The 19587-nt window shown below is 39.0% G+C and overlaps 1 protein-coding gene across 1 annotated transcript in view; it reads right to left on the minus strand.

The window, feature by feature from the left end:
• Positions 1-1034: 1034 nt before the first annotated feature.
• Positions 1035-19587, minus strand: part of LOC139725958 (cytochrome P450 3A14-like) — a 52800-nt gene continuing 34247 nt past the window's right edge. The window contains exons 5-13 of the mRNA XM_071637044.1: positions 17136-17252; positions 14179-14267; positions 13278-13426; positions 11081-11223; positions 10712-10897; positions 4296-4516; positions 3236-3373; positions 2468-2630; positions 1035-1172 (exon numbers count right to left, since the gene is read on the minus strand). Of these exons, the coding sequence (XP_071493145.1) occupies positions 1083-1172; positions 2468-2630; positions 3236-3373; positions 4296-4516; positions 10712-10897; positions 11081-11223; positions 13278-13426; positions 14179-14267; positions 17136-17252 (1296 nt within the window). The 3' untranslated portion in view covers positions 1035-1082. The remainder of the gene's footprint in view (positions 1173-2467; positions 2631-3235; positions 3374-4295; positions 4517-10711; positions 10898-11080; positions 11224-13277; positions 13427-14178; positions 14268-17135; positions 17253-19587) is intronic.

Below are 19587 nucleotides of genomic sequence, written 5' to 3' on the forward strand. Positions count from 1 at the left end.
ATAATTTTTCTTCGCATAAACAGGGCGACCTGGGAGAAAGCACTTTGTCTCGATAAGTCTGTGCTACATAAATCGCGTCGTTCTGACTGTATGTCGAGGCGTAAGATTTGCAACGACTGCGTTGGACGTTCTCCTCTCTCGATCACTGCGTCGTGCTGAAAAGTAGCGTTTTATAGATTACGCGAGAACGCAACCTATCAAAAATGAAATGGGCCCCCACATGATCAGTGCATCAAGTAGCTCTCTGCGTCGTAAATAGCCTTTAGCCAATGCTGACTTGGTCTTTATATTACCTTGTGTGTCTGGATCGAGTCTAATTGCGGTGCAGGAACGAACACGAATTACATGCTTCAATAGTCTACCTTCAAACGGTCAAAGCAGCGTTGGCCTTATCCAAACGCTACGCCGTAAATTGAGCGGACGTAAGAACAGCCCAGAGCGCGTAGTGAAAACTCAGGCGACGCGGGCTCTAACATAATACAGGCGCTCAAAACAGGTTTTTATTTCATCCTCTAAACGTTCTCTTTACGAACGTCTTACACTTCTTATAAAATCTCTCGAGAACGTTGAGTATTCACTTCTCCACATTCTGTTGGATATCCTAATTGAGAACAAAAGAAAGAAAGAAGAAATTTAAATCTAACCGATTTTTTTTTTCCGAAGATTTCGGTCACCACAATCATGCCATGGAAAGTTTTGTTCGAGTTTGCCCCATTTAAGCGACGTCCAAGTATTTTCAAAATATCCTTCGCATCCAACATCCTACTTTCGCTCCTCTCTCTCTCTCCCTTTCTTTCTCTCGTTGTTTCTCAAGGGATCATGATAATGATCATGTAAAACGATATCGACGATTTACATCGTAAATAAATCATACAATATTCCATTTTCATTTTTGAACACACTCATTCTTCGCAGTGAACGTGTGTATGTTACCCTTCAGGAAAAAAACCCAAAAAAAACCAAAATAACCCAACACCAACAAATGAGGGGGATTATATCCGCATGATTATGATTATATGATAATAAGGTCAGGCCCATAGTCTAGTCCAAGCCTGGCGTTTGACAGGTCGATGCTGGCGCTATTACGCTGAAACATCTTTGCGCGCCACGGCTTTGAGAGTGACACCGTTAGGTGGAGACAGAAAGACATTTGCACCCAGCTTTGGGGGTATCTGTAATACAATGATTGACACGGAGAAATTCAAAATTAGGAATGCTTTCAAATACGTCAACTGCAATACACACTCACAAACATACACATACACACGCATACACACACACACACACACGTAATATATATATATATATATATATATATATATATATATATATACATATAATATATATTATATATATTATCCCTGTAAGGAGCAGATGTTGCATGATTCTAAATTGTGTTGGGGGCAATTAAAAGCATTGTACTGATAATTAATGGGACCCCTGTTTACACATGTATAACACACATTAACTCGCGGTAGAACAGCGGGATGAGTTGCAACCGCCTAATAGGAGGTATTGAATCATTTCCTCTCCTCCTTCTAGATGTTATTTTGTTTTATCGTATTTCCAGATGTTTGGACATGTGCGTTCACTTCATTTTTATATTTGACTGTATTACGTGTCCCGTTGCTGATCTGCCACAATTATCTACTTTTAAACAAATCGTTTTCTTATTGTTGATGTTGTTGTTCATGTTTCATGGATTTTTACGAAAACAGAGCCCTGAGGAAGACCGGCAGCTAGTCTATTTTAAATCTGTATGATTGTATGATATTATTTTATTTAAATATTTGGTGTGTGTGATTACTTTACATTGTTTTGAAATGTAATATTTTATACTGTTTATATATTTCATGCTGATCAGGCTACTCTGGATAAAGAATTGCAGTAGATATATATATATATATATATATATATATATATATATGTACACCTAAAATATATGTGTAGGTTATGTATACAACATATATTATATCATATGACTCTCACTTCTAATTATTATATAATTGGAAGTGAGAGTCATATGTGTATGTACATATTATGTACATACACACTGACGCAGAACTTTCATGATTTATTACAGTATATCTATATTAATATACATTATGTTCATATCATACATTCATTTATATACCATGTAGGCCTACACATATAGTGAGTACATAAATTACAACACATGAAAATATTTCACAAGCCCTGCTCTTTAGCTTCTCCTCCATATTGAACCTTATTTAATAATTATCATGCATCTTTGCTTTACAACCTACAATATTGTGTGACTATACTATAATTTTGACATTGCAACTGATTGACGCCTTGCCCTTCTTCGACTTAAATCCTGACTTCGACTCCTGAGCACCGGACAGGCGTCTCATCCGCTGTCTTTAGAGGTGATCAGTGTTGTTCACAGAAACCTCTGCTTTTGATGTTCAAAATCTAACAAACAAACAAACAAACAAAACCTCACCTCTGTCTGGGGACAGGTTTCGAATCGATACTTCTGCAGCACCCGGACGATGGCCATTTTAGTCTCCATCAGAGCGAACCTCAGCCCGATGCAGTTGTGGGGTCCGGCTCCGAATGGCAGCCAGGCAAACGGGTGGTGGCGCTCTTTATTCTCCTTGCTGAATCTACACGGGAGAATGCGTTTAATTTTGTTTTACTGGTTTTTTGTTTTTTGTTTGTTTGTTTGTTTGGATTTTTTTACTGATTCAATGGAAAAATTTTACATGCATCCTGCACTTTGATTTAATTAAATGCAATATCATTACAACAAATCATGAACAAGTGGTAAAATTTTAGTCGTTTAGCTTTTCTTTACACGAACCTCAGTTTTAGTCTAGCTTCCAGACCCTCTGTTCGTACTATTTCGTTATTCAGGAAATTAACCCCCTCAACGGCACGCACTGCATCACCTTCGTGAATTTGAATCATATGGGACTACAGAAAGTGTCTATTACTACTTCGATATTCGACTTTCTCCCTCACGATCGGTCGCTGTCGGTACGCTGTGTAATCTGAGGAATACTCTTAGCCTAACGTGACCTTGTGTTATCTCACCAAGCGACGACGCCTAATTCGAAGCTGAAATCTACCATTTCTGATCGTTATTCTATGAAATTCAATTTTAAGCATGGGTGATAATGTGTGACGATATTTGTGTAGTTTTGATTCCATTTAACTTGAGATATTCGCTTGGAAAGACAGTCTTATTAGCGTCTAAATGTGTTCATACCTGGAAGGATCAAACTTCTCTGGATCCGGCCAGTATTCCTCGTCGTGATGTATGGCGTAAACGGGGATGAGGATCGGAATGCCTTTCTCCACGGTAAGGCCATTGTGAGTGAACGTGTCGGTGCAGGCCCTGGTGATCCTGAAATAATTAAGTAGACAAGACAGAAGCTTCTCAGGAACGGACAATCCCTATCATACTGTATAGCTATACACCATCAAAGGCTATTTTATTGTCTTTGATAAAGCGAATTGCTATCGGAAAAAAAATTGAATCACTGTAATTATCAAATCAAAAACCTGAAGAGGAACAGGAATCAGTGAAAGGGTTGAAATAATCATTTGGGTTGAGAGAAGTGCAAAATTATTCTTCGCTCGCATTACACCTCTGATAGGAAGGCCTGCTTCTTGGTACGAGGTCGTCTGAAAAGGAAACTGGACTAGGAATCTCTTGTTCAACAGGCCCGACAACTGTTCCCCACTAGACCACAGTCCTCGAATAAAAATGATTATAATTATAATACAATAAGCAACACGAGTTAAAATGATGACTAATAACATGATTGCTTTGGGGATGAAATTAATTATTTGTAAAAATATGTAGAACCTAATAGGAAAGACAGGACTCCACACTAACTCCTCGCCAAAAGATGTACAGTTGGGGCCAAAATTTTGGTGGCCTGAAATAGAAATGTAGTGGGCCGAAGTGAACGAAATCATAATTATCCATTTTGAATCGTAAGTGTCCGATTGGGCCACCACGTAAAAGATATAACAGTGGCGGATCCAGGAAGAGCGCATCGGGCACGCCCCCTTTATTTTTATTTGTGAAATCAAAAGAAATACAATGAAAAAATGAGGGGAGGGGTGCGTGCGCCCCTTCCCCTTTGATTTTGTAAAGGCGCCCCCTCTTTAAGGAATTCCTGGATCCGCCCCTGTATAACCATAGACTATAGCGCTTTTTTTGTTTTGAAGTTTAGCAGCCCGGCATCAAAATAATTTAGCAGCCTGGGGCCACAAGTCCAGGCCACCACTAATGCCGAGCTTTGGGTGGGGGCACTCACAAGATTGAAGGCGGGTAGAATCTCATGGTCTCACATACGACCTGATCCAGGTAGGGCATTGTGGAGGCGGACGTGTATCCGACTGAGTCCCGAGAGGGCGTCATCTCATCAATTTCCCTGATCAGCTTCTCTTGAATCTCAGGATACATCGCGAGGAAATAAAAGACAAAGCCAAGCGTGGTGTTGGTAGTCTCATGTCCAGCCGTAAAGAACGTTATTGCCTTCGAGGAAGATAGTGGACGAAAGAGCAAAAATATGACTAGCCTAAGCGGTCAGATTAAAGTTTGCGACGCAAGGACTAGAGCAACCATTGTTTTCATTGGAATGCATAATTCGGCGTGGAGCTACATAGCGGACGGCATGAAGGCATGTAGTCACATGACCACATGCTTGTATAATATTCTTAACATGAGCATCAGGCACTATTGATTGTTTATCAGGCATTATCCCGAATATTACGATAATGACGCTAAGATAAGGTAAGGATGGAAACCACAAGTATCATGATTATGTTATGGACCCATAGGGGAGAAAAGAGCGACCAGAATACAGTAAAGCGGGATTCCCACTATCACGATTGGCGTTACGATTCAATTCGTGGTCTTAATTGTGGAGTACTCGTCGTGATCTTGTCAGATCATATCAGATCTTGAAGTCAATCGCAGTAATCGCGGCAATCGTAGAAAAGTTTTGGACGGTTCAAAAATTTTCCGCGATTAGCGCGATTGATTCCCAATCGTGGTCGTCGCATCAGATCGTAGCAGATCTTAACACAGCGCAAAAGATCACATCTAATCTTGACATTTAATCGTGGTTATCGCAATCAATCTTGTAAAGGATAAACATCACGACATGTTGAGATGAGCTGCAATCTCTTGCGATCTGCCACGATCTATGATTGTCTGACGCATCCCATTGTCCACGATCAGATACGAATGACCAACGAGAAGATACAACTTGATACTAGTAGATGCGAGTTAATACGAGTAGTCACGTTTTTGTTTTGTTTTTTCATTTATGCTCAAAATCTGTTACGAGTTTTCTTAATAGGCACTCTATACTTGTACAGCGCACACGTTTCTTTCAACTTGCTCTGTCTATATTCTTAGTAATCTGAACAGTCTTCGGCATGCCACCCGAAGGCTTCAGAGGCAAGAAAGGTAAGGGTAGGGAACCCCTGCCACGCCCTGAACCTGAATCAATTCCGTCACAGCTGGCACATGAGGTGGCAGATCGAGGAAGATGGAGAGACTACCCCTACCCAGTTCTGAGTTCTAAGATGACAACTTCATTTAGTTAAGAAAAATAAGAAGAAATTATCGAGTTCCTCATGGGAAATGAGGTTCTCTACAGCAAATGCCTTGCGGGATCAAAAAAAAAATGTCAGCCAGAAAGATGATCCCTGTGCTGCACAGGCAGCCAAGATGAACACTACTGTGGGGTGCCTTAAAGTGTGGTACGCAAGCCTGCGGACTACGATTTGCTGGCTGAAGAAGATGTTACTGCTGAGCTGAACAGCACAGAGAAGTGGGTGTGGGAGAAACTTTCTTTTTTGATTCTTCATATTGAAACCCTGGAACCCAGAAATGTGGCATCCTTTACTGTAGCAACGACAGCAAGTCCCAGTGGAACAGGATCAAACCCCTCGACCAGCCAAACCTCCATACTAGCCTCTGCTTCTACCTCTACTCTCTAAAAAAATCGAGTGAAAATATTCACTCTTAAAGGAGTGAATACAAAAAGAGTGAATTTAGAGTGAAATTGGAGTGAATTTCGAGTGAAAATGTTCATTTTCACTCATTTTGGAGTGACCTCAGGGATCACTCGAAGATTTTGGAGTGATCCCTGACGTCACTCTTAAACGAGTGAAAATGAACATTTTCACTCAAAGTTCACTCCGATTTCACTCTAAATTCACTCTTTTTGTATTCACTCCTTCAAGAGTGAAAATTTTCACTCGATCTTTTTTAGAGAGTAGCAGGACTCCAACGCCACCACCCTCGACTATATCACCACCAGGATCTCAGACTTCCTCACGCCCAGGATCGGCCTGCCAAGACTAGGCAGTGAGGACAGGGTAACCTCCGGAAATCTGTGTATTTATTATCATTTTTATTTTTACCTACAACTTATTCACTGAAATTCACATGAAAATGTACTTGACAATATACGTGAAAGAAACAGCTCTATTTGGGCAGTTCCAGCGTTACAAACATTGCATACAGAAAATCTTCCCTGAGTCTGTGTAAGCTTATTTCAATAACTCGGCATAATCACCACTAGCCCATTCATGGTTTATTCTAAAGCGGTCATCTTGAAGTGCTTACAATCCGAATTTTGATCAGTGCCATAAATCATTTGGTAGATGTTACACAAAATGTTTGTCATGACAGACATTACATGTTTGGACATGATTATTTATCTCCATGCCGATATGTTCAAAAATGTTGAATTGCAATACATGTATTAGGTAAAGGAAATTTTCTTCTGAAATGAGTGTTCCGGTCATGTGTAAGTTGTAGATTGATACCTGTGTACAACAGATTCAGTATTTACTCTACAGGTTCACAAATGTAGCATTACGGACATTACTATAAGCGTTATGGACATGACAACTTTTGGACATAACACTTTTAAGCGTCCCAATATTCATACTTTAACACAATTCTTTTCTACGACAAGGCTAGTGTTGGTGCTTTTCGTCCATTCATAACCATCAGCTACTTTGAAATACTAGTATACATTCTGAAGTGTTAATGTATATGGAATAATGAGAATCAAACAGTATGTGTTTAACAACAAAATTACCCAATAATATAAAAAGAATTGCTCCAAATGGATTTTTGAAGAAAACAATGCCTAAATGTACTTTTGCAGTTTTAAAAAGCTACTGGATGATCGTATTCTAGACTCAACTGATTTTTTTTTTAATTTAATTTATTGGTTCCTCCATTATATCATTGCTCATGCAGATACATACACTTGTATTATATACATTGTTGGTGTCATACTTAAATATATATGTAAACATTAATTGTTAACAAAGTAAGTTTCTTCATTGCCTTAACAATGCATAACAAAACATATCAGCGATGCAATGAATGCGATGCAGAAGGGATACAGCTTAAGCATTGCTTGATTTGCATGCAGTCCTCGTACAACACACGTAACATATAGGAAAATGGGAGGGAGGGATGACTTGGGCTGTCTAGAAGACTGGAGAACTGATCAAAATGTTGTCTCATTCCCTCTCCTGGCCTTTCGTGGTTGGGATTGTGGCTGGTCTTACTGCTCATCTTCTTCCTCCTTGGCGGTGATGTAAGCAAAAAGTAACACTGCAAGTGTTACGTTGTCTTCCTCAAGTTCCGTCATTTTCAGTGTCTGCTGGTTGGGATGTTAAGTCCGTCGAAGTCCGAAATATGAAATGAAGTGAAATCCATGGTCAGTGGGGCTGTATTAATTATACCCTTCAGGATCCAATCGTGGCTCAAAATCGGCTTTGCTCCCGATGCCGATTGCCAAAGATATCATATCCTATCGCAACAGAGCGCATTGGTTCATGATGATCGTCCTAGAACGTATCCGGACGTGTCTGCACGTAACAGATCAGGAACCATGATTTCAATTTTCAATTCAATTCAATTTCAATTCATACATTTATTCAGTAATAAAAATCGTTTCAATATAAAATGTTTACAAAATGTAGCAGGTACAGTTCTGAGAAAGCCAGAGGCTTGTTAAAATAGAATGTACCCTTGAAAACAAATCATACACATATTGCAATTTAAACATTAAAATATGAAATGATAAAAGGAGCACAGAGAGAATGAAGCATATTAAAACAAGCACAATATTGAAATTAACAGAAATTACCAATAACATCAAGGGAACATGGAGAGAATAAAACATACTAAGACAGAGGACAAAACAAAACAAATAACATCACATGAAGCAAGGCAAACAAAACAGAATGAGGTATAGAACGAGACTATGAAAATACGTGTAAATAGTAGGAGAAGACATTACCGATTGCAGCTCATGTAAAATACATGATAAAAAAATGTAATTCAAATTTCCTATTTTGACTAAAATGAGGAGAAGGAAAGAGCATATCGAATTTTTTTCTTGAAATTGTTCAGAGGCAGCTTTTTAAGATTTTCCGGAATTCCGGAGTTCCAAATATTAGATCCATGAAACCTTATCGACTGTGCTTGGGCACGAGTTGTTCGGAAACAGAATGGATAAATATTGAATTGATGCCGTATGTGTTTTTTGAGTGAATTTCATTACAATGTTTGAAATAATCCATAAAAACAGATGGAAGTGTATTGTGAATGAACTTATACATAAAAATTCCAGTCTTGTACAAAACCAAATCAGACAGAGATAAGACGCCGAGGCGTCGAAATAGATCATGTGTATGCGCACGATAATGTGAGCCAGTGCAAAGACGAATAACCTGTTTCTGTAACACCACTAGTCTCTTTAAAAAGTAGGCAGATGCACGACCCCATATGAGGTTACAGTAGTTATGGTAAGGTAATATAGTGGTGTTGTACAGTGCATGCGGCAGGGCATTTAATGGTAACATAGTCGTAGCTCATGCTGAACACCAATATTCATGTTTATCTTACGCGAAATATATTGTATATGACTGGTCCAGGATAATTTCTGATCAATAATTAAGCTGAGGAAATTGACATTGTCAACCTGTGAAATATCATCGTTATTGAGTTTCAGTTTTACATCAGCAGAGGCAGCTTTTTCTTCATGTTATACAACATAATTGTACTTAGGGTCTTTGATACATTGAGTTGCAATTTATTAGCTTGAAACCAGTTTGAAACCTTTTCTAACTCGGTATTTGCTACAGACAAAAGTCTATCTTAGTTTGTATCTGCAAAAAAAAAATGGTGGTATCATCCGCGTAAAGTATCATTGTGAGTGGCTTTGAGACTCTCGGAAGGTCATTGACAAAGATCAAAAAGAGAAGAGGTCCCAAAATACTTCCCTGGGGGACCCCTATTGAAATTGGTGCAAGGGTAGATTGAGAATCTTTAACCTGGACACATTGTTTTCTGTTTGAAAGATAACTTGAGAACCATTGTAGTTATGAACAATGATCGTCATGAACCATGATCGTTATGATTGTGTGAGACCGGGACCCAATCGTCAAGTCGATCGGGATAATCGTATTGTATCGTATTTTAGCGGGAAACCAGATCGTGGCAGATCGTATTGCTTGAAATAGACCAATCGTGACCATATCGTATCAAAGCGCACCAACTCGTATCGACTCGCATCACCTCGTCTCCGAACGCGAAGTTTCACATGAGTTGAACGAAACTTCCATGATCAGTTATAAATGGGCAATCGTGACGTTCGTAACGGATCGCACGATAGTGGGAACCCCGCTTAAAATACGATATTTTGGCGGCATGAAATTTTCGCGAATTGGAGCCGACGCCTTTTTCGTGGCATGAAATTTTTCACGAGTTGCCTTTAACGTTCACTTTAGTGTAGACAGGAACTTTCACGTGCATTCTAATTTCGCGAATCTTGGTTCTCTCAAAATTCGCAAATTAAAATGCACGCGAACATTCCTCAATTTACGACATAAATTGATCTACATTTGCTACCCACAGGGGTACATTAAAAAAGAACACACTCACCAAAAAAACCCCGGAATTTGCAGACATGTTATGTACCGTATGTCCCCCAAAAATTGCAGTCAGATTTTCGCATACTGTACAGTATGTCCCCCCCCCCCCCAAAAAAAAAAATACAATCAGATTTTTGCATTGATAACACCAAATAAGATAAAACTGTCTAAATGTTACTGCAGAGTCTTAGAATATTACATCTTAGCCCTATTTTGCGGAAAACCCCATGTAATCTGGTTAAGCGGTCACAGAGAAAAGTGGATTTTTGTAAAGCATGTCAAGATTCTGATTCTTCCAAGTTTAGCACTTGGATGCTCTTGCGTGTGAACACAATAGACAGAACTTGGAGGGAAGAGATTCTTGACATGCTCTACAAAATTCCTCATTTCTCTTTGACCATTGAATCAAATCGAATGGGATTTTCTGTAAGATGTGGGCAATGAGTTATAGTTTCGTACCCTGAAATTGTTTTTGGATTGATTCACTATTTTTAAAGTTATCATTGCGGAGGGTCCCGTTGTAATTTTTTTTTCGACATGCTGTATTAGAATAGAATTGTTTGTCAACCAACGTGCAATCGATGCTCATCGAAACCGTTCGACCATGGACCTACGACATAGACTACTTGATCGGAGGTCTTTCTTTGCCTGTCTTTAATCTCTTTGTGCTGGTAGGTTAGTGGAATTAAACTTGTCACTGACACTCGATCTGTGTCAAATTCTACCCCACCCAATTTCCCATTGGAACACGTACTTGACCAATCAGTTCTATTTCCGTCAACTCAACATTTTTTGTGAGTTTCTTCGAGTGATAACCAACGTCGTTTTTGCGCTCGTGATCGGTGTGGAGATCCTCTTCGTCATCGTTTTCCCCGCCGACGGGTGGCTCCGAGGTTGTCTGATTCGTGGCGTCGACAATCAACTGCAAAAAGTCGACTCTCTGCAAAATTGACAGCAAAAAAGGTAATGATGGCGATTATGATAATGATGGTGACATTTATAGTAATAATGATGATGATAATAACAATAATAATTAATAATACTAATGATAATATTAATACATATAATATCATAATGTATCTCTATATACATAATATATAGGCCTATATAAACCAACAATTACCTTATCCTTGACTGTATAGGCAGATGGCTGGCGGAGGGCGACTGTCTTCACCGTGACCTCTCGGAAAAATTTGACAACGTCATCAGGGATGAGCAGTCCAATCCCAAAGTAGTTCAACAGTTTCCCGAGGTTCGGGAATAATCCTGCGCGGTAACGGTAAAAGTATTCAGTGAGGTTTCTAGTAAAAATTGTCAAGATGGCTTAATTAGAGCTTGTTAAGTTTCACTTTAATTCCGTTTCTCTTCCATCCAACATTATAATACAGATGCGGCATAAATCCGGCTTATGATGCTGTTTAACCCTAACTATATAGGCGCGGCATTCCGCGCGGTACGTCGCTATCGCAAGAAAGCATCGCCGTGATAGTTCACGACTTTTTTTTTCAAGTCTCCCGCATCTTTTGACACAAAATTTGCGACCCCCGGGCACGAGGTTCCGAAGTTACGCATAAGTATGTACATGCATGTAAAAAAAAAATGCTTTGAAAAAAAGTGAATTCATATACGATTACACGCTAATTGTGATTACAGTCATATTTCATAAAAGCATGATTCTATTTGAGTGTTTGCAATTAAAATCAGTTAATAACAAATGTTCATGCTTGCACTAGTGTCGCGGACAAATTTCACTGAAAAACAACAATGAAAACCAAACGTCATAAGAATAAGGAATACATACGACATTCTGAAATACAATAATATACTTAAGACATTTTTTGATGGTACTTGTATTTTTTTTCTTACTTACATTTAGCAAGCACACTATAAAGAATATTTTCACAAGCAAGGCACCGTGGGGTATCGTGCTCACCTGGATATTGCAAGTTCACCTTATACGCAATCTTGCAGACTCTTACCTGAGGAAATTGAAAACTTGGGGAGGGGGCAGCTTTGATACCGATAGGGATATGGTGTCCATTTGCATATCCCATCACATCGGAAAAAATACCTGTGAAGTACACTAGTATAGGGCCTACTTACATGTAGAAAGTTGGACTGTGCAGTTTTGAAACAAACAAAGACTTAAATCTCTACCCTTTTTTATTCTATAGAAGAATTTTATTCAATATTCCTTAATTTAGAAGGTTTGGGCCCCTGGGCCACCAAAGATGAGCATGGTGACCATTCGAGCACATTGAGATTCTACCCTCCTCGATACTTACCAGGTTTGGTGAAAATCCATTATGTTGTTTTCGATAAAGAAGATGAAAATGTACAATTTAGGACTCACTAGGACCCGGGGCCTCCCACCCCGTCCCCTTGGTCCGGGGTGGGAAGGGGGTACCCGTAATTCCGCCATAAAAAAACTCAAAACTACAGTAATTAATACTTAAACTCATATTTCTAGCTTAGTTTCATCGGATCTGGTTCTGGATATCTTTTTTTCTTTAGAAGATTACTGAATTTGGGGGAGTTTGGATCCCCTTGGGCCCGAGGTGGGACTTGGCGCCCATTTGAACAATTTGAGATCTCATTCATTAAGCATGCTACCCGCCAAGTTTGGTTAAAATCAGTCATGGGGTTTTCAAGAAGGAAATGAAAATCCAATAAAAGACCCTCATTAGGATCCCTCCCACTCCCCCCCCCCCCCCTCCCCTGGGTCCAAAGGGGGGGGGGGGGGGACCCCGATTTCATCATGAACTAGTCTGGCTTCCAGACCCTCTGCTTTTCCTATTTTGTTATACAGAATATTGACGCCCTTAACGTCCTAAACTGGTTCTGGTTCTAAATTGGTTCAAAAACTCGATCAAACAAATTTGCTGCCTTAATTAATGTATTACAACAATGAATGATAACCAGTCAAGCACTCTAAAAATTTTCCTTTTTTCCGTAATGATTTTTATGTACAGTTACCATATCAGAACTCAATTCAAATAAACGTTAGTCAGAAGTCGAGAAATATTGAGAATGGTAAATCCATTAACTCACAGATTTACATAAATTTCTCTTTCAAATTATATCATAGACCGATCCGACAATATCTGTCATTGCACGGTGTCGCTTCCGCGCATGCGTATAGGTGAAAGCATGGTAAATAATAGTTGTGGCCAGCACATCTACAATACATTCACCGGAAGCGTTGGACACCGAAGTAATCGCGGATTAGCTGCTTGGTCAGATCGATCTTGGTCGGATCGATTTGTTCGGCTCGATCTATATCGATAGGAGAAGTGAAAGAGCTAGATTTGTCTACGTACCCTGGATGCTAGACAAAAAGGTCTGAAAGTCGAGTTTGAAGGCACGTTTTGCATGAGCAACGAAAGGATCGTCCGGGTTCGCCTGGGAGTCGATGTTGAGCCCAAATGCACAGCTTCCGATGGTATCCATTACAAAGGCACCGAAAATGCTTTAAAAAGGTTATTTCAGAATGATAAATACGTTTGTCACATCTTCTTGCGAGCAACAAGGCTGCCATAATAATGCTTAGTTCGAGATGAACGAGCGCAACAGCAACGGCTCGTTGGACTCTCAACAATTGAAATTTTGCGTATGCAGATTGATACGCTCCAAGTTATATCACAATTCTTTTTTAACTTCACATGTTTTCTCATCAAATGTAATTACCATGCAACTACTTGGTCCCAGGGGCGGATCCAGGGATTCCTTTAAGAGGAGATGCCTTTACAAAATTAAGAGGGGAGCGGGTGCATGCCCCCTATTTTTCTTGATCTTTTTTATGTTATGTTTTGTTTTGTTTTTGTTTTACAAAATCAAATCGCATTGATCCGCCACTGTGATTCCATAAGTTCCAAATACGTCATCGATATGTACATGCATGTATGCCTGCGGCCATCATGTATCACAAACGTAAATCGGGTACCGAACATCATCGCGCAGTTAAATTCTTACTACAGATTCATAAATCTACGCAAAATCAAAGGCACAGCAAATCTTCCTTTCGAAATAGACAATAAAAATCTGAACAAATTGTAATTTAGCTTTATCTAATCATTCAAGTTCGCTTTCCGTTGTGCCTGGTCAGACGAAATAATGAAATCGCATTAGTTGATCTGCAAAACCTGATATAAAAAAAAAAGAATAATAATTTGCAGGGGAAAATTTAAATTGCAGGGACGGATTGAATAGAAGTCATCTTACTCTTGGCATTCGATGAATCCTTTCTTCTTCTGCTTGTTTCCAATGTTGAGAACCATTTTGTCTGCAGTCTCATTGACGAGCGATGACATCTGCAAGTACAAGTGTGATCTACTCATGTTCAGTGTACTTTTATTTATTTCATTTATTCGTGTTTTTTTTTTACCTCCACTAATGGAGGATGTTATGTTTTTATCTGCGTTGGTTTGTTGGTTGGTTTGTTTGTTGGTAAACTTCGCCAAGGGAGGAGGTAATATGCTTTCATTACCGTTGGTTTGTTTGTTACTTCCGCCAAGGGAGGAGGAGGTTAAGGGATCATCGGAGTTGGTTGTCTGTTTGCAAAATAACTTAAAAAGTTGATTACGGATTAAAATAAAACTTGCATAAAAAGTCGATATTGACACAAGGGATACTTCGTTTAATTTTGGTAGTGCTCCGGGAATTTTATTCTTTTTTGTTTTGATTTTTGAAGGATTTTTCATCTTTTAGCATATAAGGTCAACGAACTTGGACTTCAAGCTGTGATAACTGGAGGTTGACATACGCGTTCTGCAATGACGTAAAAGAAAATGCTTCAGTTTCGGGTTTTGGATCCATTAAACATTAAAGGTTATAGTAGGTGAGGGGTCACGAAGACACAGTGCCCCTATACAGGATTACCGAACCAGGCACAGGGACAAATCTAAACTTGTCATTATAAATTAAAACTTTTTTTTTCAATCGTTGGTTACAAAATACAAGGTCACGAAAGTATTACTAGACATGTATTTAGGACTTTTACCATTCAGCTATTAATTTTTATTACAAATTTAGTGCAACAAAAGGAGATTCAAATAATATAATTTTTTATGGGGGGAGGGGAGAGGTTACTCAATGTAGTACATCGCCATAGTTTACAACATACACTGTACCATCCACTGCATCAACCAACGAATGCAATCTACAGTCAACGTTATGTGTTTACCTTTGAAGGGCAGACTAATGTCAAAACTCCCATTTCGTATATTTCGTCATCTTCCTCCATTATCACTTTTTGCACAGTTACGGGAAGTGGGTTAAACAAACAAACAAATATGTCAGTGTGGAGTTTTCCACACTGATGATGATTTCTGTCGCATGGAGGCACTGCTAGCACAAACGAGAGCACAAACACCACAATTCTTTCAATTATTCTGCATTAAGTGACCCTTCTTCTACAATCTGACCAAGTTTCATGACAATGACAGGGGTTTTGAATGTACAGCATGACATCCCTGAACCTCACCCGATCAGGGCATCAACGAATAGGTTTATGACCAAATCTTGGGGTCTATGCAATGATTCTTGCCGCATGGGGGCGCTGCTAGCACAGAAACGAGCACACAAACCACCCATTTTTACAATTTTTCTGCATCTAGTAGTTCCTTTTCCTGTAATTTGGTCAATTTTCATAAAAATTACATTGGTTTTGAATGTACAACATGAGATTTATGAACCCCACTTAATGAGGGTACCCATAAGGATGGGTTTATAGCCAAATTTTGGGTCCTACGATAATTTCTGTAATATGGGGGTGCTGCCAGCGGCAGTGTAGCCTACGAACCCCCCCCCCCCCATATTTTGTTGCTTTTTTCTGCAATAAGTAAGCATTTTCCTACAATTTCGTAAGGTTTCGTGAAAATGACATTGGCTTTGAATGTACAGCCTGAGATTCTTGACCCCATCTAATCAGAGCATCCCTTGATAGGTTTGTGACCAAAATTAATTTGTGGTCTTACAATGATTTCTGCCGCATGGGAGCGCTGCTAGCACAGATTTTTTAGGACAGAAACGAGCACATTAACCACCCATTTTAACAATTTAGATGCATTTAGTAATCCTTCTTCTGCGATTTGGTCAAGTTTTATGAAAATGACGTGGGTTTTGAAAGTATAGCATAAGATTTTTTTTCCTGTAGAAGAAAAACAAGCACACGAATCTGTGGTTTTATTTGCATGTTTAGGCTTCGGATGGGTCAGAGTTACGGTATGGGAAGTTTGAAGAAAATGACATGCACTTCATTTTAACTGGGGAACGTCCTTAAAGGCAACCATAACCCAAAGACCAATGTGGATTGAGCGAAAGAAGCAACATTATTAGAACACAATAGAGGAAATCGGAAAATCAATGCAAAAAAAAAAAAAAAAAAATGATTCATTTTTTTAAAGTGCTGGATCCGCTACTGTCAATAGGAATGACATAAACGAAATTGAATTCTCTCTCTCTCTCTAAAAAAAAAAAAAAAAGATGAAACGAACCGTGAGAGTACGGCAGTGACCAATTTCGCTTGAATATGACCGTCTTTTCATCAATTCGAATGCAAATCGAATGAAAATTGGGCGGGAAAACGTATATTACGGGGAATATCGAACATATCCGAGCCGAGCCAGGTTTCGGACACCATGGTGTTCTCAATCTACAAGATTTTTAATTCTATGGTCACGTCATGAGTTGGACAACCACGGGTCATCAACAGCCTAAGAATCATACTTCCAACGAGTTATATACAGCCAACGAACTAGACACTAAGCGAACAAGACCCACGAGATTGACATCATTTAGATAGGCCCACGAACTATACGGTCCATGGGCTAGACAATCGGCAAATAAGGCCATGAGTTTGACATTTTAGGCAAACGTGCCTCACAAGCTCTGAAACTATTAGTAAATAAAAAAGGCCCACACACTCAACTTTACATTACGAGCCTTGATGTACGCAACGAGATCGTGGACCTTCATTTGCCTGTATAGGTCGAGCTCACGGGCCTGTTTTAATCGGTGTCAAGTTAGTGGGCCTGTTTTACTTGACGGTGTAGCTCTTTGGCTGCTATCTTCTAGACATTTTCTTAGTGTCCATCTCGTAGGCCGTATTACTCATGGGTGTTTAGCTCGTGGAGTCAACTCTTTTAACTACACGGTATATGGAAGCTGGTCACACTTACAAGCTTCATCTTGGAGGCACTAAAGGTTGGAGTGAGGACGTTTCGCACCTCTCTCCAACGCTCATCCCGCAAAGCCGCGAGGCCATGTTTGAGCTCTTCGTTGTTCCGCCTTACCACCTGGGGACAAGATTCGTGCCGATCGTATATTGCACGTATCAAAAGTTAACATTGACATGAACAATCAGTGTATTCCTAGAAACAGATTATCATCACTTTCATCCATCAATTCCTTTCTAAACGACGTGTTATTGTTATTGTCAACTCACTATATAAGGTCTCACATCGGCACAACATCCTTTACATTGCATCCTCTACGTTTCATCCTTTACGTCACACAGCTTTTATTATGTTGCTTGGTTACATTAATTGCTTGGTTACATTGCAAAACCGAAAACAATACGTATCTCGAACGAGAATAACTCAAGTCTCAAATCTATTAAATGTGGCGTCCCTCGGGGTAGTTTATTAGGACCTTTACTTGTTATTGATTATATCAATGACTTTTGCAGATCATCTGACAAACTCTCATTTATACTTGATGATGATTCCAATGTTTTCTTTTCCCATCATAACCCAGTTACTCTCGTAGACACCGTCATCTCTGAATTGAAAAGCGTGACTGAACATGCTCAATGGCTAAGAGCAAATGATTTATCACTCAATCTTCAGAAAACGAAGTATATGATTTTTAGCAATTCCATAGAAATATTAAGTACAGATCTTATTTCTGATGACACTCGATTATAACGAGTTTCCCACATAAAGTTTCTCGGTATCAGAGTAGATAATAAATTTTCGTGGATGCCTCATAACATTAACATAAGTAAAATAATGTCACATGATATTGGTATTCCGTCGTCTTCTTTGCTAACTTTGTATTTTTCTTTAATACTACCTTTTCTAATAATTATGGAGTAGCGCCTAACAAATTTTATTTGATGAATTATTGTTACTGCAGAAAAAAAAATACTTTGTATCATTTTTAGGATTTCACCACGTTCCTATTCAGATTCACTATTCACTGAATATAAAATTTGAAGATTTAAAGATTTGTTTCTTTTTCAGCTGGGTCAGTTCATGTTAAAATACAACACAAATGTCCCTTCCCAGTATTTTTAATTCAATGTTTCCAAGAAATCAATATTTTCATGATTATCCCAATAGGTGGTCGAATGAGTGTCATTTACCCCTCCTGAGAACCTTATTAGCTCAGCATACATATATATACACCGGCCCTAAATTGTGGAGTTCAAATATAAAAAAAGAAAAAAATCTCCATCATTATACTCTTTTAAGCGTAATTTGAAATGAGTTGTCGAAATCTCGCTGAGATATCAATTTTCATTACCTATATGGTTATGGCAAAGAGTCATTAAATTCATCATTATGCAATGAAAAACGCTATTACTACGCAATGAAATACGGCATCTCATTTGAATATTTTTTTTTTTTTGCACAGCTGCGAGCAGTCACCAGCTGTCAGAAGCATTTCCTTAATCCCCTCTTTTTTCGATTCAATTTACATGAATTCATTAGGAATTTTCTGCATTGAATGTACATTACAAATGAAACACAGTCATTCTCTTTTTTTTTTCAAGACAATGAAACATACAGTGTGTATAAACCACACGATTGAGATAGACGTGTATATATGCAGATTGAAGGAAAGAATAAGAAAACACATCAATTGGGAACCACTCGGGATATAGTGAAACAAGTGATCTGACTAAATAATGGCGCCTGTATTGGGAGTGTGAATGCAGGAGACTGTCGTCATACGAAAGCCTTAAAAGACAGAGAAAAGGAGTAAATGGGCAAAACATACATCAGTATACTTATCGAAAACAAGAGAAAAAATCCATAGTCATTCTGGCATCACACTGCGACCACACAAAATTGTATAGGCACTTTGTACAGACACTATGTCCGTTTCTCTTGTTCAGCGTGTAGGCATTCTTTCTCTTCCTTCCCTTTTTTTTCCCTCTAATTTGATTTTGCCCTATTCCTTTCTATGGTACCCCCCCCCCCCCCCCCCCCCTCAGTTTAGTCATGTCATGAGGTCCATGGGCCAGGCCAGATATTGGTACCATCTGAGGTGGCAAAACCTTTTTGGTGTCATTTTGTTTGTCGGGCATAGATATGCTTATTAAGCTATGATAGCATTTCCAAATGAGTAGCTTAGTCATAGTAAATGAATTTTTAACCAATTTGGTCTCGTTGTTATATCCCTATACTTCTGAATCGAAACTAACCGCTATACAAAGAAGAGCACTGTCTTCTGTATGTTCCATAGAGCTGTAAAATGCAGCTCTATGGTATGTTCACAGGTGTTCTATTGTAAACGCGGTGCGCTTAGTCTTTATTCAAGGCAGCGAAGGGAATATCCAAAGGTTATGATGTCCACAGCGCTTAGTCTTTATTCTAGACGGCGAAGGGAATATTCAAAGCGTAT

Source organism: Diadema antillarum, unplaced genomic scaffold (genome assembly GCF_040938485.1).
Source record: "Diadema antillarum isolate AM-2024a unplaced genomic scaffold, OU_Dant_1.0 scf00000017, whole genome shotgun sequence".
Classification (NCBI taxonomy): domain Eukaryota; kingdom Metazoa; phylum Echinodermata; class Echinoidea; order Diadematoida; family Diadematidae; genus Diadema; species Diadema antillarum.